At 40.6% G+C, this 26,360-nt stretch overlaps 1 protein-coding gene across 2 annotated transcripts in view; it reads right to left on the reverse strand.

The window, feature by feature from the left end:
* Positions 1 to 241: 241 nt before the first annotated feature.
* hnrnpl (heterogeneous nuclear ribonucleoprotein L) overlaps positions 242 to 26,360 on the reverse strand; it is a 35,945-nt gene continuing 9,826 nt past the window's right edge. The window contains exons 3-14 of one of the 2 annotated variants that reach the window (XM_072913835.1): positions 19,791 to 20,028; positions 18,317 to 18,404; positions 16,463 to 16,557; positions 15,506 to 15,578; positions 5,167 to 5,202; positions 4,896 to 4,964; positions 3,971 to 4,215; positions 3,771 to 3,892; positions 3,480 to 3,681; positions 3,349 to 3,406; positions 461 to 556; positions 242 to 383 (exon numbers count right to left, since the gene is read on the reverse strand). In XM_072913835.1, coding sequence (XP_072769936.1) covers positions 325 to 383; positions 461 to 556; positions 3,349 to 3,406; positions 3,480 to 3,681; positions 3,771 to 3,892; positions 3,971 to 4,215; positions 4,896 to 4,964; positions 5,167 to 5,202; positions 15,506 to 15,578; positions 16,463 to 16,557; positions 18,317 to 18,404; positions 19,791 to 20,028 — 1,381 coding nt within the window. In that variant the 3' untranslated portion in view covers positions 242 to 324. The remainder of the gene's footprint in view (positions 384 to 460; positions 557 to 3,348; positions 3,407 to 3,479; positions 3,682 to 3,770; positions 3,893 to 3,970; positions 4,216 to 4,895; positions 4,965 to 5,166; positions 5,203 to 15,505; positions 15,579 to 16,462; positions 16,558 to 18,316; positions 18,405 to 19,790; positions 20,029 to 26,360) is intronic. The other variant, XM_072913836.1, reaches the window with a different exon arrangement.

Genomic DNA, 26,360 nt, shown 5'->3' on the forward strand with positions numbered 1-26,360 from the left:
CAGAGGCCAGGTTGTTTCCACATTTGCCCTATTCAAGTGTCTGTGGTTTAAATTGTACTCAGTTTTTCTAAAACTGGTTTGTTTGAGCTTTTAGCTGACATGGTTCCGGTTAGGTGGAAGTATGGCATGCGATTGATGCAAGTGCTGCATAGCAGTTACTACAGCAACACAAGTGCAACCACATTGCCCCCTGTACTGGGGTCCGGCCGGCCCTTTTAAAGGTGAAAGCACAACAAGCAGATTAGTGTCAATAGTGAGTGAATATTTTAATGGGACATAAGAACAGAATACCATTATATTGTTAATTGTTTGAACGGAGTGTACTTAGTTGGCATGGTGTGTGGTTGAGAAACACAGCTTTAGAGTGTAGGGGTAAGGCCCACCTAAGAAAAGGAAGGGGAAACACAGATGTGAATAATAGATACACTTAGAATGAGTTGCAATCAAAACAAATACATACTGGGGTTTTTCATCTGGTGATGGTTCAACAATGCCAGAGCTTCCATGGCGTCATTAATGGATTCCCACTCCATCAAGCCTGAAGAACTGCGCTCACCTGTGTCAAGTGATGACACAGCGATACCAAATTAAAAACGATGTGAAAAGGAGATGAGTGATATTATTAATTTGTTCATTCAGTAGTACATTTTGTAGGGGTGTCCCAGTCCCATATTGATATGAGTCCGATATCAGCAAAAAAGCAAGTATCAGATTTTATTGGCTTGCATCTAAAATCTCTGATAAACAGTTTACGGTACTTGTACAAAGTTGGACATCAAGTTAACATCTAAATGTCCTCCATTATACAAAGTTGGTCTTTTCTTCTATTTTAGTCAAGTCATTTACAAAAAGTAAACATGGTAGGCTATAGGCTACTATGAGCTAAGAGCTACACAACAGCTAAGCACAAAAGATAGACATACGTATATGTCTCCTTAATTAAACAATATTGCAGTTTATAACATGGCATTTGTCAATATAAACCAGTATCAAATAGTTATAGTTGCATGTTAGTTACACATATAAAGTCTCCAAGACAGAAGTGTATTATAAAATATTCAGAAACAAACTTACTGTGGTTATAATAATAATAAATTATTGTGGCCAATAAGTTTCGCCAAAAAATACTACTCCACTTCAACTCAAAGGCAGCCTAAATCCACTCCAGACGGTTAATGATAAAAAGATAAGTGTTTTTCATACCTTCCATTGCATTTTTCTGTTTGACTAATTTCCCTTTTTCAAGCCTTTTCTAATATTACGCACTACAAAAAAATAAGTGTGCATATTTTGCGCAGATATTGTACTATCTGATTAATATTCAAGGTCCAATATTGGTATAGTATCGGAAGTGAAAAAAGTTTTTGATCAAGGAAGCACATTCACAGCCAAAAAATATATAGTAGTAAAAACAACTTAACTGGATTGCGGTGAGGTAAAAAAAAAAAAAAAAAAAAAAATCAATCCAACTATATTTATATAGCACCTAATCACAAGTGTCTCATTGGGCTTCACAAACTCACAACAACATCCCCTGATCTAAACCTACATCTGGGCAAAGAACAATTTAAAAGGCTGCAGCTAGAAAGAAAGAAGAAACGTTGAGTAGGGAACGTTGATGTTGATGCCTTTCCAGGAATGGCTGCAATGAGAATTTTTGTTGATGATTTCAAAATTCAATATTCAATGATTTTCTCCTCTGGCTCTGACATACTCTTTTCCCTCAGGGGCTTCTGTAGCGCCACCCTCCCCTTCAATTCCTTAGCAGAGATTGATGCACATAACTCAGGATGTAAATCTCTTTGTGATGGACGATTCGATTCGCATCTCGATACGTGGGTTAGGATGCAATTCAAAAACAATTTATTTACAAAACAGAACGATTCGAATGCGATTCGATTTAGTGTATGAACAATTTGATGCAATTCAATTTAGTGTATGAACGATTCAATACGATTTGATACGGTGTATGACCAATTATATTTTTGGTTAACATTTGTTGATGAACACATTCATTTTTACACCACAAAAGAACAAAAGCATTTCTTCCTGTGCATATGCTCCTCCTCATGTTAGAAGATACATAGATAGGACCAAGGCACCAAGCACTCAGACTTGATCTGTCAAAGCTAAGTCTATGAGCATGAAGTGATGAAAACTATCTGGATGAGAGGCCAAACGTCTTCTAAGACAACTTATCAGTTGAATGCCATGAGAAAAACAAATAACCCGATGAATGAGAACACCCATAAGCACATTCATCTTGTAATATAAAAAAACCTCCATCCAGCCATCCATTTTTTACCGCTTATCCCTTTCGGGGTCGCTGGAGCCTATCTCAGCTGCATTAATTCTATAAATATGACATGGTTTTAGTAATTTCTATTTTTTAAAACACAACATATATCCCTAAATATGTTTTATAAAGTAAAAAGGCAAACCCATGTCAAATATATTTATTTTCCAAGAGTCAAGTCAAGTCAGTGTTGTCACAGACACCTACGGGTTCGAGCCAATGGCTTGACTGGGAGGCCGGACTTCCGGGACAAGGATGAGAAGCAAGTGACGTGTGTTGTGGAGTTGAAAGGGGAAAGGAAAGTTGCCGTAAAAGAGAGGGAGATTTTGTCCATTGTACGAGAACGCTGCATTTTGTGAAAATAAAGAAAGACTAACTGGGAATCTGTCTGAGCCGCCATTACTAGGTATGTTACAATACTGACGGACAGCACAGCACGGAGACGGTCTGCAGTGATGACATTACATATCTTGTGGGTAATTATTTGGTGGGCAGCAGTGACTCTTGCGTTTTTTTAAAGATTACATTTCGACTAATTGCTAGTCTCGCACTACACCTGGTCCATGTATCTACGTCTACACTCGTCTCCGGTTATGTAAGTAACATAACAAGCGCTTTTCACTGACAACCCTGGCTCTCGTGTCGTTTTAAAGACAAAAACAGTCAACTGATTTCTAGTTCTGCACGATAACCGGTTTATAAAAATTGTGGGGGGGGAAAATATGAATTTCATTTTTTGCAATGAGATTATTTTAGGCCATATAGCCTAGTATAATTTTTTATCACTGAGAATTGTTCTTTTCCATGGCTAAAATGCCTAAAAAGTAAAAGGGTTTTAATAAGTCTGTTTAATTCCCTTGATCTCCTCTTTCACTGTCACTTATTCACTAGCTACCTCTTGAATCACCTGCTAATATCTCCTATGATTTGTACGGTAATCTAACTCAGAATCAATTTATAAGTTTTATCTGTTGAATATTTCACGAACGTTAGTACCTATTACCAATGTATTACCGGTACAATGAAAAATAAAATGTAAAATAACTACTCACTCTTTCCAGTGAAGAGTTTCACACTTGTAGGGCTCTTGATTCCCAAGTCTTCACAGACCTGCAAGGAAAGCATGCTTCAGTAAAACAAATACAGGGAACATTTTAGTTCAAAGTCTTGTGGCTTTTCTAACCTGTTTGAAAACCTCCTCAGAAATGTCAGGCTGAGCATTGAAGAAATGCAAGACATTGCTTGGGTGCTGGATACGGTTCTTGGCTGCCTGTTCTGGAGACGTGAAGCGGTTGTTGCGGGAACCGTGGAAGTCTTTGAAGCTACTGGTGTTGTCGTCTAACTGGTAGCTCTGTCCTGGAACAATAGCCTGCTGCTTTGACACACTATGGAGGAAAATACAAACATTTTTACCACAGCATTGAAAGCGTCTCTCGTCCACAACTTCTAAGATTTTCAGACCGCTGCTGCTTACCAGACGTTGAGTTTTTGCCCAAAGAGGAAGTTGTTGTTAAGATGTGTGATGGCTCGGTCCACAGAGTAACAGTCACCCATTTCAACCATTGCAGCCCCAGGCTTGCTCTTCATGAACTTAATCTGCAGGAAACACAAATGTGCAGCTGACTACACACCATCAAAATGTAATTCATTACAACTTCAAATAGGTCCACTCACCCTCTCCACATTTCCATAAAGGCAGAAGATGTTGAAAACCTTGTCAGCATTGATCTTTGAGGGCTCAAGGCCATACACCATGAGAACGGGAGAGTCCGCGTGAGGACCATACTCAGGGGCTGGTGGCCCGTATCCAGGACCGTAGCGCTGATTGCCGCGACCACGTCCACCCATGCCTGGCCCCATGCGGTGGGGGGGACCATAGGTGTCATCATTGTAGCCATGATAACCCCCTTGAGGGCCAGCTTTAAAATAAAGGGTGGAAAATGAAGTAAGCAGGGTCTTCATCATTTAAAGCATTCATAGTTTTTCACTTTCAGCATAATTCCAAAATTGACTACATTCATTTGTTTCCTCAAAATTCTAAGCTGAGGCGCGTGTAAATAGTAAATTTGGAGTCCACCCGTGGTAAATTTAATTGACATGATTTAGAAGGCACACACCTGCCTTTAGAAAAAAAAGGTCCCACAGTTGACAGTGCATTTTAGCACCCAAACCAAGCATGATTTTAAATAAATCCCAGGGAGGATTTATCAAGATTTATTTTCATCAAGATTTGTGTTTTCAGGCACAAATCTTGGGAAAGGGTACAGTAAACAATTCTGCTACTTTGAAGGTCCCAAAGAGCAGAGTGGCCTCCATTATCAGTAAATGGAAAAAGTCCAGAACCACCAGTGCCCAATGATAGGTGTGCCAAGCCTGTGGCATCATATTGAAAAATATTACGGAATGTGCATCAACAAAGTATTGAGCAAAGGCTGTGAATACTTATTGTGTGATCAAAAAAAAAGCAAATATGTGTCAAACTTTGGGATGATTTTTATTTAGGAATGAGGTTGCAACATAAAATGTGAAAAAGTGAAGCACTGTGAATACTTTGTGGATGCACTGTGTGTGAGGTTGGAATTATTTGGAGAATATATACCAAAATCAGGTGGGTGGTCTCCAAGAAGAGCAGGCTGCCTCTGGCGTTTGTTGGAATTGGCATTTGGATCTACAAGCAATGATATTCATTAGATTTTTTCACAAAAACCATCATGCATTTGGAGATTCCTTATGCTACGGGGGAAAAGTGGTTTGCATGCAGCAGAAGCACCTTGCACTTGCAAATTAAAACGACCAAAGATACTACTTTATCATCAAGTTCACGACATAATGGAGATTTCTTCTACACGGTCATGGCTTTACAAACACACCTTGTGAATTGTTCCAATTGCCTTCGCCATCAGCATCTGTGTAAGTACACATATACAATCATCAAATCCAAAGTTGAAGCAGAAAACATACATTTGGCAATGTGGCATTACCACCTCTGCAGCTGGGAACAATATATGGTAAGCAACATTGGACTGCAAAATTAATTCATGGAATGTACCAGTAATTCATTAGTCGAGAAGCCAAAACACAAAACAAAAATACAGTACAGACACTAAAAGTACACATTCATGAACATACGGTAATACAATGTCTACTCAACCATTATATAGGTTTATTTATCTGCATCACCTATTATTAGTCCATTATGTAAATAAAGATTCAATTACCCCCAGAGATGTATGTCAGTACCAATTCCCATTACCTGGGAAATGATACAGGTACTCAACAGTACCAGTTTTGCTTACTTTTGTGTGTGTTCATGTGGGCATAAATGTTAATTGGTTTAATATTGAATAATATATAATTATATAAAAATAAAAATTAGTATTTAACCCTGATATAACTGTCTTGTTTTCTTACACTTCTGAGTCTCATTTGCAAGTAGATTGTAACCTCAATTTACGAACTCCTCTATTTGAAAACTTTTCGTTAACAAACTTTTAGATCGAGCAAAATATGCCTTCATGTGTAAACCATGTCTCTGTGCACAAACACTTTATTCAATCGTTTGTTTTGTCCCGCCTGCAGCCATTTTGTGCCATAGGGAGCAGTATCTTTGTAAAGATGGAGCCATCCACGTCACTAGCTGCGCAGTACAGTACAAAACTAGTCACTTCTCAGCGCTTCAGAATTTGTGCCTTTTGTGTTTTTTCACTTTTTGACAAATTGTGTCCATTTTGCTAACTCAATAAGAGTCCCAAAAAGACAACAGACCAGCGTGCAAGGAAGGAGGGAATCGCTATGGAGTTAAGAAAAGACTATTTGCGAGGATTACATTATTGGCGCTCGCAAGTGTAGAAGAATCGATGAAGCAGGTTTTTCCCCTAAGCCAGTTTTAATTAGAATGAGATAGGACTTTTCGGGAAAAATATGCCAAAGCAAACATATCACAGCAGAGGAGAACACTACCTCTTGTTCAGCAGTGCCTCTACCAAGATGTTTGTGATTTCTGATCGCTTGTGAGGGCACCAAAGGGACTTCTGTGTGTGCGAGGGTTGTATGGTACACCGGAACTAATAAAGTACAGTGGTACTAATGAATTAAAAACGGTAATTTACTGCTTCTAAAAACTACAGGTACTTTTTCTCCCGGACATGACAGCACACCGTTGTCACGTCGTGACATTGCTGGTAAAACGAGCAGAGGCGCATATTCGGCAACGCACACGTACAGAGTACTTACAAACAGACAATGTGGAGACAAACGAGGGAGAATGGACGCATTTTGGCTTCAAAACTAATGATAAAGTTGAAGCTATAAACTCTTAAGCGCAGCTCTTCAAGAGGTGCCTTAAAACAGTGTTTTTTAACCATAGGGCCTATTGTTGGGCCGCCAAAAATATATTGGTTTCTCAGTCGTGGTCCGTATGGGCTGCAGTAGTACTCAGTTGTACACACTTTTCCACCACCTGTGGCAGTAATGACAATATCAAACAAACAGAAGAAGTCTGAAGCTAAAGTATTTTCGTTTGCAATGTATCTTTATTGGCAGGTTAGTTAATAAATAGTTTTATCATTAATTTAGTGTATTTATTTTAGCACTACTATAAATAATTGTAAGTAAATGTAGTTTTCTTCGGTTATTTATGATTCCTTTCTTGTACAGTATATTTGGTTAGTACGTATTTTTCTAATCAGCTTGACCTAAGCCTAAGGTGTATAAGTTAAATAATCTCTTGGTTTTCTTTCATTTGACAAGGTTGTAAACTGTAAGTAACTTAGCTATAATTATTGAATATGAATAAAATCAAAAACAAGATTACTAGTGAGCCCCCGTGTTCCTCTGTAGTGAAAAAGTTGGGCCCCGAGGTAAAAAAGGTTAAGAACCCGCTTTAAAACATAATTTGCTAGTGGCTTACGTCCATCTGCAGTCGGCAGTGTTTTAGCTAGTTCTAAATCACCAATCTTTGCCTCCATTGCAACAAATAAACGTTTCTTACGAGTGCCATCCAGACAGGATGAGGAATAGCTTAACATGCTTCACTACACACTGTAGGAGGATACATTAGCTCACCGGTAACAGCAAGCTAGCGCTCCTGAATGTAAACAAATGCCATGGGTGGATCTATACATATATCGACTGTGACGATACCAAGTACAAGACCCGTATATAGTCGATACTACAATGACTACATTGTTATTTTGCTCTCACAAAATCTTTAGTCTTTTTTTTATAGTTTATAAAGTCAGGAACTGCGTGCCTGGTAACAGGAAAACTTAAATGACTAAGAAATTACCCTATAACTTGGTATTGGATTGATACAAAAATCTGGAGTATCCCCCAAAACCAATGCAAAGTATCAAACAACAGAAGAATAAATGCTTTATACATTTTAACAGAAGTGTAGATAGAACATGTAAAAACAGAAAGTAGGCACATATTAACAGTAAATGAACAAGTAGATTAATAATCATGTTTTTACCACTTGTCCCACATAATTTTGACAAAATAGAATGGAAAATGACAATATGTTACTGCATATGTCAGCAGCCAAATTAGGAGCCTTTGTTTATTTACTACTAAAAATATATTTTTTCTAGTGTGTTTACTATCTTATTTAATGCCAAAATTGTTATTTGATAAACATGTTTAATGTATCCTAAGATTGTCTGTTCAAATAAAGCCAATTACATTTATTTGTGGTACCCTTTATTTTGAAAAGTATCAAAATACATTTTGGTACCGGTACCAAAATATTGGTAACGTGACAAGCCGAGTGTGCACGTGCTGGTCTAGCAGCGCATACAGGACAGAAGTTTCTCATTGTTGTTATGGTTTATTAATAAAGAGGAAGTTGATATATCACCCCTTTGTTATGTTTGTTTGATATACAGTACTTTATATTGTGTACAAACCTTTACTAAAATATTGGCTTTTGTCGAGGCTGGAACCTGTTATTCATGTATACATTGTTTCATATTGAGAAATTACCTTCACTATACAAACTTTTCGATTTACAAACCCTGTTCAAGAACCAATGAGGTTCGCAAATCTTAGTTCTACTGTATGTACTCATCAGTTTGTCCTTAGTGTGTTGCAGCAGTCAGGAAGTAGTCTTTGCCATTTAAGTTGAATGTGCCACTCTTGTCTTTTGTTGAACCCTACAAATTGTTTATACTGTAACTACTGTACTTATCACATACTATTTGATTGTATGTAATGTACATCTTAGTTGTTTTCATTACTAAATTTAGAGATGTTAAAATTGCCATGTATATTTACTAATGCTAATCAGCATATAAAAATGTGAATTAGCATCAAGCTAGTACATTTTGAAAAGTGGAGCCTGACTGTTTAATGCTTTCTATCAGACAAGCTTGCGTAGTTTGCATGGGAAATTGACTGCGCTACAAATACGCCTGTTAAACCGCCAAATGCTTGAGCCGGTGCCAAGTCTGCGACCCAAAGTGACGACATGTGCAACAAAAGGTATCAAAATGTGATACTGTTTGATTTTATGTGAATCGGTACACGGTAGTACCGACAGAATTCTATTGGTACCTATAAAAGTACAACATTCGGTACCCATCCCTAACTAGACTATACGTTTTATTTACGCATAAATGCAAACATATCTCTCATTACCTAAATAAATTTGTACTAATTTTACTTAAATTATTTTTTCTATCATGACTGCAGTCAAGGCAAACTTTGTGTCACTCGAGAAAACAAACAGTTGCTGAAATAAGCACGAAAAAAACATAAGTCTGGCAAAACACATTTTTTTCAATTTTGTAACACTTTTCAGAACTTGATATAGCCAATAGCAGATAACATGGTTGATAGTGCATTACAACTTCATACTCCTGGATACATAAGTAGAGGGTACCGTAATCAATAGACGTTATAGGCAGATTTTTTTTTTTTGTAAACTCATCTCATTAGTAAAAACCTTCCCTGCCACTACTGCTATTAGCTATTTAGTACAGCATATTAAGAGTAAACTTAAAGACAACAGGAACAGTGATTTTGGTCAAAAAACAAATAAGTCATTTTTTTAATCAATAAATGAGTTTTTCTCTCAGTAATACTTACAGCACCGTACATGAAGCATTGCATACAGTTGGCAGGTAGGGGGCAGTCTTCACCAAGGATGATATCCTCCAACCTTTGACTCCAGCCTCAACTCAAGTCTCCCTCTTCATTATTTTTTTTTTTTCTTTCCTTCCTTCCTTCCTTCCTTGCATCCCCACCACCAGAGAGATAAGTACAGCCACGCGTCCATGCTGGTTTCTTGCTTGCTGCAATTCCGTTTCCCCCCCCAAAAGTTGCTATGACAAGCAGTTCCAAGCTTACCGTGCTCTGACCACAAAGCAGGATAATTGCATCATTTGAGACTGGGCTGTCTTTCCACAGACACACTGAGCGAAACCTGCATCACACAGGAGGTGGTAAAAGGTATCACTGTGGGCCAGTGGACAAAAAGGAAAATGAAACAATGCAAAAACTACAGAACAGCACAGATAGAAGGGAAACAGTGGGAAGATAGAGGGGGAAAACAGAACACCAGTCCAAAAATGTAGAGCTTTGGAAGCAATCTGTAATCTGTTTGCATCTGTGCTTGTATGCTTGTTGAATGTTTGACACTTGTGTCTTCATGGCCCCCCCGTGGGTTATTTCTTCTTGTGTAGAAATGGGCGCTTTGTTTACTAGCAGATGGTCACTTGCAGGAAAAAAGACTAGCGCTTGACAGTAAGTCGCCTGGTATATTTGCATGATGATGTGCTGTTGCCCACTGTGTGCAGCCATGGATGTTCAGCTCGTAGTGTCATGTGTTCGGCACAGGAAGGTGGAGTCGTGCAGTATTAATGTCTCAACAAGAGAAGGGCCTCTTATTTTAGTTATCTGCCAGAGTATGTGGTGTCATCTGTTCCCTGGTCAGCAGAGTACCTGAAAACTCCTTTGTGGCTCTCTGTGGCTGTGTTATAGAGACATATCTTGAGGGCCCCAACGGCTAGTAGGTGCGGCCAACCCGCCCAGACTGTCAATGTGCTGTGTCAAAAATGGCTGCTCCTCAAGGATCTGGAGATGAGATGTGCTGTACTGGTAAACTGGTGGTGGTGGATGCTTATCAATCTGTCAAGATCGGTCGGTGTTGGTTATAGGAGATGTTTGCGTGGCCTTTTAGTATTTCTGTACTTCAAAATGAAGGTGTTCGTCCATCACCAAAAATAATATGCATCCCAATGTCAGTCCCTTGTAGTGGAGAAAGTTGTGACGATGGACTTGCTATGATGAAGTACTGAGTTGAGGTTGTGTTCCAGTGTTTTGATGTCCCATTGTGTCCAATGTATCCTGAAGTGTAGATTTGCATGAATTATGGCTTTGGGTGCTCTTCTACTGTTGCTGTAGGTAGAAGTTGTTGTGTCTGCTTCGAAAATGAGGTAAGCCTGTATGGGTTCTCACAGTGAGGACACAAGGAGTTCCTCACCTTAATGAGGCAGCACAAATAAAATGAGAATAGCAATAATCCTCTAAAATGAAAAGATGTGTGACACACCAGCATTTTGTCATGTCTATGCGCTATTCTCGTTGTGTATTACTTCAAATTGTTTCCCCGAAATATGGATAAAAAAGAAATGACAACATTTACAGTTCTTAAAATTTTTGCAAAGTATGTAACTACCCAATGTTTATGACGCAGTGGCCCTAAATTACCAGGGAGCTATTGAATACTCTTCTATAATATACAATTTTTGTTAAAATCCATGGCTTTTCAAAATGTAGAGGACTAAAAAAAATTGGTATAAAAGATTATTTCTTGATGAAGATGTTACATTGTATTTACTTACTTCCATACGGAACATTACAAAATGATAAGTTTAAATGCTTAATTAATTTTGGACTTCTTAGAGAAGGCCAGCGCTAATCCATTTGTTGAGCAAAGTGTAAGCATAACAGCCAGAGGCTGCATTCATCCAAACAAATAAACTTAATTTAGTTTCTAGTATTCTTCGAAAAACATATTGAATTAGGTTAAATTTACAAACTGGATGGATGGATGCCAAGGGCCATGTCATACTTGTCAATTTCATTGTGATTCGAGCCAACCCTTTAATCTAGTAATTGATTTCACCTCATTTTGAAGTGCTCAGACCAGGATTGTCCTAGAATAGTCGACTAATTGACCATTTGATTCAGGAAGTCCTGTGTACAGCCGGTGTGTTGGTAGGATGTTCTGAGATAAGGATGCGCTGCTGCTAGACTGAAGACACCCACCCGACACGTAGCACGCCCAGGCGGACATTGGACAGGGCGCGCGTTAGGGTGTAGCTCCTTCTGGCAACGATAATGATCCTTCCGCAGGTTCACCAATGGAAACTGGGGGATGTCTGTTTCAGTCACTATGTTATTTAATTACAACTTGTGTTCACATCCACAGGAACCACATGGGTTAGCCTACTCTATACAGTATTTACAACCTTATGTGTGTTCACTTCTCAGTCACAGATCAGTTATTTATATTATTTACAGGCTGCAGCACCCCCCGCGATCCCGTAAGGGACAAGTGGTAGGAAATGGATGGATGGACACATTACTTTGCTTCATTCATACATTAGTTTGGCATTTTTGCTCTGATAGCTCTGACATGAGCCTTCCTGGCAAATTTGTGAACAGCTTGCATTCTGCCTTGGATTTTATAGCCAATTTCTCTCTCTTCGACTCCCTCTCCACTTCTAACTGCTCCAAATGCAAGCATCATAAAGAGTGCAAACAATGTTTATTCTATTAGCCAACTTCCTTTATTTGAATAAGCCATTTGTGATTTATAGCATAAAATAACTAATATATTGCGGTCATGTTGTTTGTTTAAAACTGATTCAACTATTCAATGTCAAAATATAAACAGTAGAAATAATGAACAAAATGTCAGCTACTGTGTTGTTCTAAGACACCAATGAGAATTAAATGTAGCATTTAGACAGGCTATACTGTAGCAAAAGGCATCACATGTCTGCCACAATCATTTGTGTTCTTAAATGTGTATTCCACGTCTACCGTGTCGAGAGCAGTTTTGATTTGGGCTTACATGGTAAACAACTAAAATGAATGTGTTGGCCATTGTTTTATCCAAACGCTTACATTTGTCCAATTGTGGTCAAGTAGACGTATTGTGGGTTTCCTGGATGTCGTCTACATCGCTAAATGAAATATCCAAGGAAGAGAATCCCTCTGCCATCTTCCACTAGTTTTTTTAATATATAAATCGCCCGCTTGAATATTCCCTCTTCTCTGACTCTCGTCGTCATTTGGGTTGTGCGCGTCTGTTGTGATTTCCCTTTCTGGTTCGATGACCCGCCCTATCTCGCCTCTGATTGGCCCGTTCGTAATGTGTTGCCCTAATCTTAACCAATCATGACTCATCATAGTAAACCAACAAACCAATAATGGATTTTCTTATACGTAAACCAACCAATCATCATTGATGTTTCCCGTATAGTTTGTCCCCCACCCGTGGAGTTGCTTCGCTCTGTAGCTTAGATTTTTAAGATAATAATTTTTAATGGAAAACCGTAGTTTTTACCACTGGATGATCAAAAACCGTAATTGTTGGCAGGTATGGCAAAGAGACGGATCAAGATTTTAACACACATTGTAGGTCGGAAAAAACTAAGATAAACGGAAAACTATTTTTTATATTTTCGCAGAGATAAAAAAGACAGATTTCCGACTATAGACGGAAAAATCACATGCCTGCTATATGTGGACCGCAGCTAACAACATGGCTTGCCAATACTTTTCGAAATATGAAATTGTCAATTACAATTGAACTTGACAAAGACAGGTTGTCAACATTGCTGCTTAGTGATCTTGAAGTTAACAATCCTACAACACATTTCACAAAAAATACCCGTTTAGATTAAAATGTTTATGTTGACCATATACGTCAATGTCGGCTTAAGCAGGCACTGTCAACATAAGCGGATCGACTGTATATGTGGACAGCAACCAGCAACATAGCTCTCTAATACAAACCCCGTTTCCATATGAGTTGGGAAATTGTGTTAGATGTAAATATAAACGGAATACAATGATTTGCAAATCATTTCCAACCCATATTCTGTTGACTATGCTACAAAGACAACATATTTATGTTCAAACTGATAAACATTTTTTTATTTGCAAATAATCATTAACTTTAGAATTTGATGCCAGCAACACGTGACAAAGAAGTTGGGAAAGGTGGCAATAAATACTGATAAAGTTGAGGAATGCTCATCAAACACTTATTTGGAACATCCCATAGGTGTGCAGGCTAATTGGGAACAGGTGGGTGCCATGATTGAGTATAAAACAGCTTCCCAAAAAATGCTCAGTCTTTCACAAGAAAGGATGGGGCGAGGTACACCCCTTTGTCCACAACTGCGTGAGCAAATAGTCAAACAGTTTAAGAACAATGTTTCTCAAAGTGCAATTGCAAGAAATTTAGGGATTTCAACATCTACAGTCCATAATATCATCAAAAGGTTCAGAGAATCTGGAGAAATCACTCCACGTAAGCGGCATGGCCGGAAACCAACATTGAATGACTGTGACCTTCGATCCCTCAGACGGCACTGTATCAAAAACCGACATCAATCTCTAAAGGATATCACCACATGGGCTCAGGAACACTTCAGAAAACCACTGTCACTAAATACAGTTTGTCGCTACATCTGTAAGTGCAAGTTAAAGCTCTACTATGCAAAGCGAAAGCCATTTATCAACCACATCAAGAAACGCCGCCGGCTTCTCTGGGCCCCGAGACCATCAAAGATGGACTCATGCAAAGTGGAAAAGTGTTCTGTGGTCTGACGAGGCCACATTTCAAATAGTTTTTGGAAATATTCGACATCGTGTCATCCGGACCAAATGGGAAGCGAACCATCCAGACTGTTATCGACGCAAAGTTCAAAAGCCAGCATCTGTGATGGTATGGGGGTGCATTAGTGCCCAAGACATGGGTAACTTACACATCTGTGAAGGCACCATTAATGCTGAAAGGTACATACAGGTTTTGGAACAACATATGCTGCCATCTAAACACCGTCTTTTTCATGGACGCCCCTGCTTATTTCAGCAAGACAATACCAAGCCACATTCAGCACGTGTTACAACAGCGTGGCTTCGTAAAAAAAGAGTGCGGGTATTTTCCTGGCCGCCTGCAGTCCAGACCTGTCTCCCATCAAAAATGTGTGGCGCATTATGAAGCTTAAAATACGACAGCGGAGACCCCGGACTGTTGAACGACTGAAGCTCTACATAAAACAAGAATGGGAAAGAATTCCGCTTTCAAAGCTTCAACAATTAGTTTCCTCAGTTCCCAATTGTTTATTGAGTGTTGTTAAAAGAAAAGGTGATGTAACACAGTGGTGAACATGCCCTTTCTCAACTACTTTGGCACGTGTTGCAGCCATGAAATACTAAGTTAATTATTATTTGCAAAAAAAAAAATAAAGTTTATGAGTTTGAACATCAAATATCTTGTCTTTGTAGTGCATTCAATTGAATATGGGTTGAAAAGGATTTGCAAATAATTGTATTCCGTTTATATTTACATCTAACACAATTTCCCAACTCATATGGAAACGGGGTTTGTAATAAGTGAATGCTAAATAAAGTGAATTGTTAGAAAGGATACAAACCAATTAGATGCCAAACTCTGTTTTGTTGGGACCTTTAAATGGAAAGATGACTTGTGAAATTATAAGTCAAGTTGCTGAATCCCCAAAAAAACTGCCATAACAAAATCTCCAAAATGTTTGCGAAAGTATTTACTGGACTAGACAAGGCAGGGGTGTGAGGTTGTGCAGCTGTCTCATGCTGTGGAGGGACCTATGTGGTGAATGATGCACTTGTTTAGGGCACTTACTGGGTGGACTACAGTGCTTTGAGCTATACTCATGCATACAATAAAGTACTGGCTGCCCATGAGGTTTCTCCTCATGTCCTTACTTTGTGACTGCAGTGTAGCAAGAAAATACATTGAAACGGTGAATGCATTGCAGGAATATTGCCTTGGAACACTAAGGTTAATGAACATGGTGGGTGGACAGAGGAATCATAAATGAGCTCAAAGGCAATATCCCTGCAGTGTAGCGCCCTAACACCCAATACAGTGCATGAGAAATAGAAAAGAAGTAGGAAAGGGGAAAGAAGGGTTAGGAAGTGCAGTACCTTGGCCACTCAGACCGGGGTTTGTGTAGTCCCATGTGCCCTGGTCATTCTTGAAGACATTTAGGCGAGATGGCTGCGGATTTTTGTCAAACAAATCAAATTAAAAATCATTCCCCAACATTAAGTATCATTTTAAAGGGAACTGCACTTTTTGGGGGGAATTTTGCCTATCGTTCACAATAAATATGAAAGACATGACAGTTGTTTTTTTTGCATTCTAACTCATAAACAAATGTAAATAAAAGTCAGCTTACAATGCAGCCAATGGTTTATTGTAGATCATGAATCATGCCTTTCACATTGATAGTAGAAGGATGATAGAAGGATGAAAATGTAATTCAACAAGTTGGTACACTGACAGCCAATTTATACGGATATGGCGAGAATGACACGAAAAGACGATTGGTTCCATCCCCTTTTTCTTCGGGAGGATTATGAGTCATTCATCATCTAAACAGGACAATAACAAGATTCTATCAGTTGGCATCCAAATGACAGCAGACCTTGTACGGTTAATCATGTTTTATTATGTCTGTTGGCTCTCATGAAGTCTGCAGTGAGCAGTAATCAGTGCTGAGGGGGGAAGCAAATGTTGTGAGGCGTTTTTTTTTTTATTAATGCGCCGCGTATGCTTAAATTGAGCAAAATACATAAATATCAAATGTTTTTATAAATATGCCCATTACTACAATACATATGTACTTACAGCGTGTATATAAAACCTTGAAGGAGGTGTTTAGATGTTTTTTAAGGGCTTTGTTGACAGAATAGAGTGACTCCCGTAGGCTCCATTGTAAGCGGACCTTTGATTGCATTTATTTAACATTTAAAATGCATAAAAAAGAAAAACATGTGTGCTTCTCTTACAAAAGGGTTGTGAATGATGGGCAAAGTTCCAAAAAAGTGCAGGTCCCCTTTAACAGGCACAAATGTTGATTTGAGCCACCATACATTTACCTTGGCATATTCTATCTTCAGCGTGCAGCAACCGGAGTAGATGTCTGCCCCATTCAGCGAGGCTTTAGCCCTCTGGGCGCTTTGGATGGAGTCAAATGTGGCAACGATATGTTAAGGAGAGTTTGAGCACATATTATGAACATCATTGCTGATACATTTACTGCAGTGGTTCTTAATCTTGTTGGAGGTACCGAACCCCACCAGTTTCATATGCTCATTCACCGAACCCTTCTTTAGTGAAAAATAAAATGTTTTTTTTTTTCAAATTCAAGAAAAAGTTACGGTATATGTTTTTTCTACTGGTGCACAAAATGAACCGTGCATGAACATCACCTTGTTCAAAGAACAAAACCAACACAGTGCATGAACTCACAACAAATTACACACCTTACACACATTACCATGAATTGATTAGCGTGGACCCCAACTTAAACAAGTTGAAAAACTTATTTGAGTGTTACCATTTAGTGGTCAATTATACGGAATATGTACTGTACTGTGTAAATTGTACTGTTTCATATAATGTATTCTCTTCCTTTGCAATCTGCTATTAAAAGTTTCAATCGATCAATCAAACAACCTGCAAATCAGATGGAAAATTAGAGGGGACATTGTTTGGGGGTATCCATAATACGCCGATAGGGAGAAGTTTTTATTTACACGATAAGCCGGATGTGTCTTTACCTCCGTGGCGGAGGCTCCGCCGAACCCCTGAGGCCAACTCACCGAACCCCTGGGGTTCGATCGAACCCAGGTAAAGAACCACTGATTTAGTGTATAACCAATGAATTGAGTACAGTGGTAACTCGGTTTTCATTAATAATTTCTTCCAAAAAGGGTAGACTAAGAGTAAATCGTCTAAAAACCAAAACTATTTTTCTCCTAAGAAATAATGTATATCCAATAAATCACAAACAGTTAGTTAATGATTACAGTTTTACATGCAGAAAATAAAGTGAAATACATAAAAAGTACGATTTAAATCGATAAATGAATATTTACCATCAAGTTTACATTTATTGAAGATTCTTGTTTGCAAAGAAAGCGATAAGCTGAGAAGGAAAAAGGGGGAGCCATGCAAACACCACTTTTGTACTTTTCAAAAATGTATTTCTTGAATTTCTTGTGTTTTCTCGCTTTTTTTTTTAAATCATGCCACAACACCCGCCAGAAATAATAAAAAATTATCAATAGATTTGACCTGTTACACACTTTTGATTTAAATACATCTTAAAGTTCTACAGTACAAACAAATGTTGTAAACAATGTACAGCTTAGTCATTAAAACAGACAAAATACTAGGACTAAATTTTGGGTGAAGCATAAGAAACACAACATGCAAAATAGTGGGTCTTCTAAGTGTTTTATGGTTACTCTTATATATATTTAGTTTCTATTAGTTATTTTTTCTAAATAACTTGGTCAAAATATTTCAATGTGTGTGTAAGTATTTTTTGAGCACATTTAACAGTACCGCGATAATCATAACCGTGATAATTTTGATCACGATAACCGTGATATGAAATTTTCATATCATTACATCTGTAGTGTATGAAAAACCGGGGCAAAATTCTGCCAGACATTTTCATCAAAAACTGAAACCTTGGAGTAATGAGGCATACAAAAAAAAACGAGGAACCACTGTATGTCTAAAGCCTGTTAAGAGTAAACATACATTTTGAAGCAATTTAAATTATGACTGACACAGTTAAATATATTTTGCGAAGGCTTGCAGGAAGTATTACAAAATTGTTGTATACCAATTGACTCACAATATAGGAATAAAAACAATTACAATATTAGTCCAACTGGAGTGAGTCAAAGAAAACTGACATACAAAAATGACAAAAGGATATTCGACCATGGCCTGAACACCATTCTTTCTGAAGATGACGATCCTCTGTACAGGACCACAGTTGTTGCATACGGTGTATAACACATCCTGTAGAGAAGAATAGATTTGGTATGAAGTGAGGAAAAACATTATTTGATCCTCTGCTGATTTTTATAACCGACTGTGGGGGGGTGTAAAAAAGGTTATAATTCATTTGTATTTGATGAAGTAGAAAAAAAGCATATGATTCATAAGCAAAACATGACTAAGTACTTGGTGGAGAAACCTTTGTTGTCAAGCATAGACATAGGGTTGGACACAAATATTAGGATGTATTTTGGTCCACTTGTCTTTACAGATTCTCTCCAAACCCCAAATATTTTCTGTGAGATTAAGGTCTGGACAGTGGCTGGGTTTCTACAGCATCTCAATGTGCTTCATTTTGAGCCACTTAAATGTTGGCAGTAATGTATTGACTCACTGTCATTTCGAAACTAAGACCTATTAACAACCCATCTTCAGTGTTCAGGCCAAGAGGTTATCACCCAAGATTATACAATACATTGCTATGTTCATGAGTCTCTCAATGCAATGTAATTTTCCTGTACCCTCCCTTCCATCGTCTTCCACTTATCTTCTTTGTCTTACTGGACTCTTTGCAGAGAAACAACCCCACAGCACAATATTTCATATTCAGCATTTCCCTGCCTCCAAACACCTCAAGTCCATTTGAGGCCAAAGAGCTCAATCTTGTTCTGATCTCACACATCAAATTCTCCCAAGATGTGTGTGAGTCATTCAGGTGTTGATTGTCAATCTTCAACTGGAGACTTCTTGAGAAGGAGAACCTTGCGGCAGTGAAGGATCTCAATCCATTACAGTAAATTGTGTTACTGATGCTGTTCTTGCTGACTGTTATGGACTGTGGTCCAAAACATTTTGACATCAATAACCATCTCTTCCTTTTTTTGGGGCTGATCCCTCACATTTACTCCACTAAATGAAATTTAGTGGGGTAACTTTGGAGTTACTTCATACTTCTTCCAGTTTCAAATAATGGCTTCTTTCTCACCAACCCTGTGTGGGTCTACAATCTTGTCCATGAGGTCCTTTGAGAGCTCTCTGGTTTTGACCGTGTTGATGGAGAGATTTGAATGGAGTAGAATGATTCAGTGACATGCGTCTTTTGTCCACATCAGTTGAGTTTGAGAGTACTAAATTATGACTAAATTGTGTTATTCATGGGCACATAACCCTAGTTAGTAGGGGGATGATGGATCAAATATTCATTTCATTACAATAAACCTACCATTAAAATGATTGATTGTTCATATTGCATCTCTGTAAGGACAAACACTTCAACAAATATTATGAGCACATTATGGGTTAAAATGTCTGCTTGTTGCTTAACTGTTAGTTGGCATTAAATTACCCAAGTCATTTGTCTCAGCATATGAACATGTACACAACTCTTATAACACATATTCACATTACCGTTGTGATGGGATAGATGGGATTTATGATTGTGAGCAGCAACACATTGTTCACACTCCGGGTGTCGTCCGAGTCTCCTGGGCGAGAGATCTTTTGGCTTGTGGAATAATTGATGAAGGCAGGGTGGCCTGCAATGTAAACCTGGTTCTCAGCTGCAAATGTAACAGCATTGCCGGATCCATTCAAGTCTTCAAACTCCACCAAGGCTTGGCGCTTATTGGGCATCATTACCACAGAACTATGTTTGGGGGGAGAAAAATTACAACACATAAGATTGGCTCATCACACAAAGTCACATTTTAAAAATGTTTTTCTCAAAATACAAGATTAATATGAACATAGGCATACATCTAAAATACACTATACAAAGGTGAATCAATAGAACGTTGGGGTCAAGGTCAACAAAAACTTGAAAAGTTAAATGTTGATAAAGTTAACTGAAAAATTTGGGATGTAACCATATGAAAATTTAATATTACGGTTATCGTGACCATAATTATCACGGTTAGCATCATTATCAAGGTATATTTGAATATGCTCAAAAAGTACTCCATCCATCCATCCATCTTCTTCCGCTTATCCGAGGTCGGGTCGCAGGGGCAGCAGCCTAAGCAGGGAAGCCCAGACTTCCCTCTCCCCAGCCACTTCGTCCAGCTCTTCCCGGGGGATCCCGAGGCGTTCCCAGGCCAGCCGGGAGACATAGTCTTCCCAGCGTGTCCTGGGTCTTCCCCGTGGCCTCCTACCGGTCGGACGTGCCCTAAACACCTCCCGAGGGAGGCAATCGGGTGGCATCCTGACCAGATGCCCGAACCACCTCATCTGGCTCCTCTCGATGTGGAGGAGCAGCGGCTTTACTTTGAGCTCCCCCCGGATGACAGAACTTCTCACCCTATCTCTAAGGGAGAGCCCTGCCACCCGGCGGAGGAAACTCATTTCGGCCGCTTGTACCCGTGATCTTGTCCTTTCGGTCATAACCCAAAGCTCATGACCATAGGTGAGGATGGGAACGTAGATCGACCGGTAAATTGAGAGCTTTGCCTTCCGGCTCAGCTCCTTCTACACCACAACGGATCGATACAGCGTCCGCATTACTGAAGATGCCGCACCGATCCGCCTGTCGATCTCACGATCCACTCTTCCCTCACTCGTGAACAAGACTCCGAGGTACTTGAACTCCTCCACTTGGGTCAGGGTCTCCTCCCCAACCCGAAGATGGCATTCCACCCTTTTCCGGGCGAGAACCATGGACTCGGACTTGGAGGTGCTGATTCTCATCCCAGTCGCTTCACACTCGGCTGCGAACCGATCCAGCGAGAGCTGAAGATCCTGGCCAGATGAAGCCATCAGGACCACATCATCTGCAAAAAACAGAGACCTAATCCTGCAGCCACCAAACCAGATCCCCTCAACGCCTTGACTGCGCCTAGAAATTCTGTCCATAAAAGTTATGAACAGAATCGGTGACAAAGGGCAGCCTTGGCGGAGTCCAACCCTCACTGGAAACGTGTCCGACTTACTGCCGGCAATGCGGACCAAGCTCTGACACTGATCATACAGGGAGCGGACCGCCAAAATCAGACAGTCCGATACCCCATACTCTCTGAGCACTCCCCACAGGACTTCCCGAGGGACACGGTCGAATGCCTTCTCCAAGTCCACAAAACACATGTAGACTGGTTGGGCAAACTCCCATCCACCCTCAAGGACCCTGCCGAGAGTATAGAGCTGGTCCACAGTTCCACGACCAGGACGAAAACCACACTGTTCCTCCTGAATCCGAGGTTCGACTATCCGGCGTAGCCTTCTCTCCAGTACACCTGAATAGACCTTACCGGGAAGGCTGAGGAGTGTGATCCCACGATAGTTAGAACACACCCTCCGGTTCCCCTTCTTAAAGAGAGGAACCACCACCCCGGTCTGCCAATCCAGAGGTACCGGCCCCGATGTCCACGCGATGCTGCAGAGTCTTGTCAACCAAGACAGCCCCACAGCATCCAGAGCCTTAAGGAACTCCGGGTGGATCTCATCCACCCCCGGGGCCTTGCCACCGAGGAGCTTTTTAACTACCTCAGCAACCTCAGCCCCAGAAATAGAAGAGCCCACCACAGATTCCCCAGGCACTGCTTCCTCATAGGAAGACGTGTTGGTGGGATTGAGGAGGTCTTCGAAGTATTCCCTCCACCGATCCACAACATCCGCAGTCGAGGTCAGCAGAACACCATCCTCACCATACACGGTGTTGATAGTGCACTGCTTCCCCTTCCTGAGGCGGCGGATGGTGGTCCAGAATCGCTTCGAAGCCGTCCGGAATTCGTTTTCCATGGCCTCCCCGAACTCCTCCCATGTCCGAGTTTTTGCCTCCGCAACCGCTGAAGCCGCACACCGCTTGGCCTGTCGGTACCTGTCCGCTGCCTCAGGAGTCCCATGAGCCAAAAGAACCCGATAGGACTCCTTCTTCAGCTTGACGGCATCCCTCACCGCCGGCGTCCACCAACGGGTTCTAGGATTACCGCCACGACAGGCACCAACTACCTTGCGGCCACAGCTCCAATCAGCTGCCTCGACAATAGAGGTGCGGAACATGGTCCACTCGGACTCAATGTCCAGCACCTCCCTCGTGACATGTTCAAAGTTCTTCCGGAGGTGGGAATTGAAACTCTCTCTGACAGGAGACTCTGCCAGACGTTCCCAGCAAACCCTCACAATGCGTTTGGGCCTGCCAGGTCTGTCCGGCATCCTCCCCCACCATCGCAGCCAACTCACCACCAGGTGGTGATCGGTTGAAAGCTCCGCCCCTCTCTTCACCCGAGTGTCCAAAACATGAGGCCGCAAATCCGATGACACAACTACAAAGTCGATCATGGAACTGCGGCCTAGGGCGTCCTGGTGCCAAGTGCACATATGGACACCCTTATGTTCGAACATGGTGTTCATTATGGACAATCTGTGACGGGCACAAAAGTCCAATAACAGAACACCACTCGGGTTCAGATCCGGGCGGCCATTCTTCCCAATCACGCCTCTCCAGGTTTCACTGTCGCTGCCAACATGAGCATTGAAGTCCCCCAGTAGAACGAGGGAATCACCCGGGGGAGCACTCTCAAGTACTCCCTCGAGCGAATCCAAAAAGGGTGGGTACTCTGAGCTGCGGTTTGGCGCGTAAGCGCAAACCACAGTCAGGACCCGTCCTCCCACCCGAAGGCGGAGGGAAACTACCCTCTCGTCCACCGGGTTGAACTCCAACGTACAGGCTCTGAGCCGGGGGGCAACAAGAATTGCCACCCCAGCCCGTCGCCTCTCATTGCCGGCAACGCCAGAGTGGACGAGAGTCCATCCCCTCTCGAGAGAACTGGTTCCAGAGCCCTTGCTGTGCGTCGAAGTGAGTCCGACTATATCTAGCCGGAACTTCTCAACCTCGCGCACTAGCTCAGGCTCCTTCCCCCCCAGTGAGGTGACGTTCCACGTCCCAAGAGCTAGCTTCTGTAGCCGAGGATCGGACCGCCAAGTGCCCTGCCGTCGGCTGCCGCCCAGCTCACAATGCACCCGACCTCTATGGCCCCTGCTATGGGTGGTGAGCCCATTGGAGGGGGGACCCACGTTGCCTCTTCGGGCTGTGCCCGGCCGGGCCCCATGGGGACAGGCCCGGCCACCAGGCGCTCGCCATCGTGCCCCACCTCCGGGCCTGGCTCCAGAGGGGGGCCCCGGTGACCCGCGTCCGGGCGAGGGAAATCTGGGTCCTTTGTTTTTATTCGTCATGGAGGTCTTCGAGCTGCTCTTTGTCTGATCCCTCACCTAGGACCAGTTTGTCTTGGGAGACCCTACCAGGGGGCATAAAGCCCCCGGACAACATAGCTCCTAGGATCATTGGGACACGCAAACTCCTCTACCACGGTGGCAGCTCAGAGAGGAGCTCAAAAAGTACTAATACACATTATTTCTTTTGACCTAGTTATTTTTATTTAATAACTAAAATAGACAAACGGTTAGAAAACCCACTATTTCGCATGTTTTATGTTTCTTATGCTTCACTGTATCTTAGTATTTTATCTGTTTTAATGGTTAAGCTTTTATTGTTTTAAATATTGGTTTGCACTGTAGCACTTTAAGATTTATTTTAATCTATGGTCTCTATCTAGCAGGCGTTGTGGTGTCCTACTCTGTTCATGAGTCTTGTCTTCATGTTGGAATTTAAGCTAGCGAGCTGGCGCCAATCAGTCCATGAGTTTATCAAAATGCAGTTATCAATCACCGTTTTTCGATCATTTTAATTTAAAACAGTAACATTAACCGTGATTATCATTATTACCGTTTATTGTTACATCCTTATGCAAATAATATTTACATTAGTACCATTTCCTAAATGCATTTTTCTAGCTAAAGATTATTTGTGCTACTCTACAAATGAAAGTGTCCTGTGGACAATTGCTGGATTGTATATGAAGTAACGTCCAGTTGCCTCAGACTTCAGCACTTGGGGAGCAAACAAGCGTATTTGTAGCAAAAAGTCAAGTGAAAGCAGAGCAAAAATGCCGAAAACTTACTCGTGAACGGTTGCCCTTTTTTTTTTCTTCACACATTAGTGTACTATACATTAGTTCATGTATAGTACACTTCAAGTGTATAGTAGATAAATAAATAAAAGTATCGGTATACATTTCCTAAAAGCTTATTATGCCTACTCTTTCCATATTCACTTTGTACATGTCAAATAAAGACAAGAAAAAAAGAAAAGAAAAAAAAATCGATATTGAGATAAAGAAACAATAGAAAAGACTCTAGAGTCTCTGTCAAAATCATAGTACTTGATCACATGCATTGTTAAGCATGTAAATACATGCATTTACACACACACTCACACACACACACACACACAAACACACACACACTTAGCATTACTGTATAAAAACAAAATTATCAAAAAAACTTGACTGATTACTGCACTTTGATTAACTCACGAACCAACTAGCTCCAGCTCGCTAGCTCGCTTAGATGTTAACATGAATATGAGAGACATTAACAACATACCACAAGCTAAACTTATATTATAAACATTGCTGTAGTGCTGACTGAGCAACTAAGATATTCCATTGTAACATTGAACTTACAAGCTGCGCTCTCTTACAAAGAGCAATCGATCTATACTCCGAGGAATATAACAGAAGTTTTTAGTTTGTTTTTTACAACTTCATCAACAAAGATGAAGCTGTCTACAACAGAAAGTGAACTCGGGTGACATCACATGAACTGGATGTGAAGCAAAATGCACACTTAATTTGTCTTTATCAATAAGAAAAACGTTCTAAAACCACCCATGAAAGCGTGGCTGTATTTTTATGGCACCATTAAAAAAAACATATAAAATGGAAAAATTGAGCTAAAAAATCCTGTAATGAGAATAAGACGACATGTTGATACTAATAATTAACAAAAACGCACATACTTGTCTTTAAATATATGGATGTTTATTCAGTTTTTTTATCAGACTATTTAATTACAAATTGTTAATGATTAGCTGGGATAGGCTCCAGCAACCCCAACAGGGACAAGCGGTAGGAAATGGATGGATGGATGGATAGATAGTTGGCTAGTCAGATTATAAAGCCTACACATCCAATTTAGCAATCAACTTTTAAATTCAGCTTGAGATATTTTTAGATATGTGCTTAATACCAACAATTAGGACTAATGTGTTCATAAATTTGTATTTATAGTGTAACTATGCTGATCATCAGGCTGTTGCAATTTTTTTTAATAACTATTAAACTTTGTCCATTTAAAAGTAAGTAGACAAAGTGGAAAATAATAGATATTTAGGTTAAAAAAAAGAGGACAGTTGAAATAGCAACGGAAAACCACAAAACTGACTTGTTAAAAAAAGTGACAAGCATTTCGTGATGCTTGTCTTTATGTATATATACTATACATATAAATAAATAAATATGTGTACATCCATATTTACATATGTATACATATATACACATTTTTTGTGAAAAAATATATGTATATAATTTTTTTTCTTGAAATTATATGTATACTAGAGATGCGCGGATAGGCAATTATTTCATCCGCAACCGCATCAGAAAGTCGTCAACCATCCGCAATCCACCCGATCTAACATTTGATCAGAACCGCATCCGCCCGCCACCCGCCCGCACCCGCCCGTTGTTATATATCTAATATAGACGATGCAAGGCATTAGTGAGGTTATAAAGCTTTTGCCTGTTAAAGAAAGGAGACTGATCCAATGCAGTACAGACATTCGCGTGCCACGCTGTCACGACCCAGACGCACACCAGTGCGCAATCATATGGGAGCCGCGCAGAGCGCACCTCCAAGCGCGTCTCGCTGCCGGCGACGGCCGGGTATATGGGCCCGACGCTCCAGCGCCATCCATTTTCAGGGCTAGTTGATTCGGCAGGTGGGTTGGTACACACTCCTTAGCGGGTTCCGACTTCCATGGCCACCGTCCTAGCTGCTGTCTATATCAACCAGGGTGAGCCCCACCCCTTTCGTGAGCGCACTGCGCGCGGAGTGACCCCTGTTACGCGCCCCCGGCAACAGGGGTGGCGG

This window comes from Nerophis lumbriciformis, linkage group LG09, assembly GCF_033978685.3.
Source record: "Nerophis lumbriciformis linkage group LG09, RoL_Nlum_v2.1, whole genome shotgun sequence".
In the NCBI taxonomy this organism is placed as follows: Eukaryota; Metazoa; Chordata; class Actinopteri; order Syngnathiformes; family Syngnathidae; genus Nerophis; species Nerophis lumbriciformis.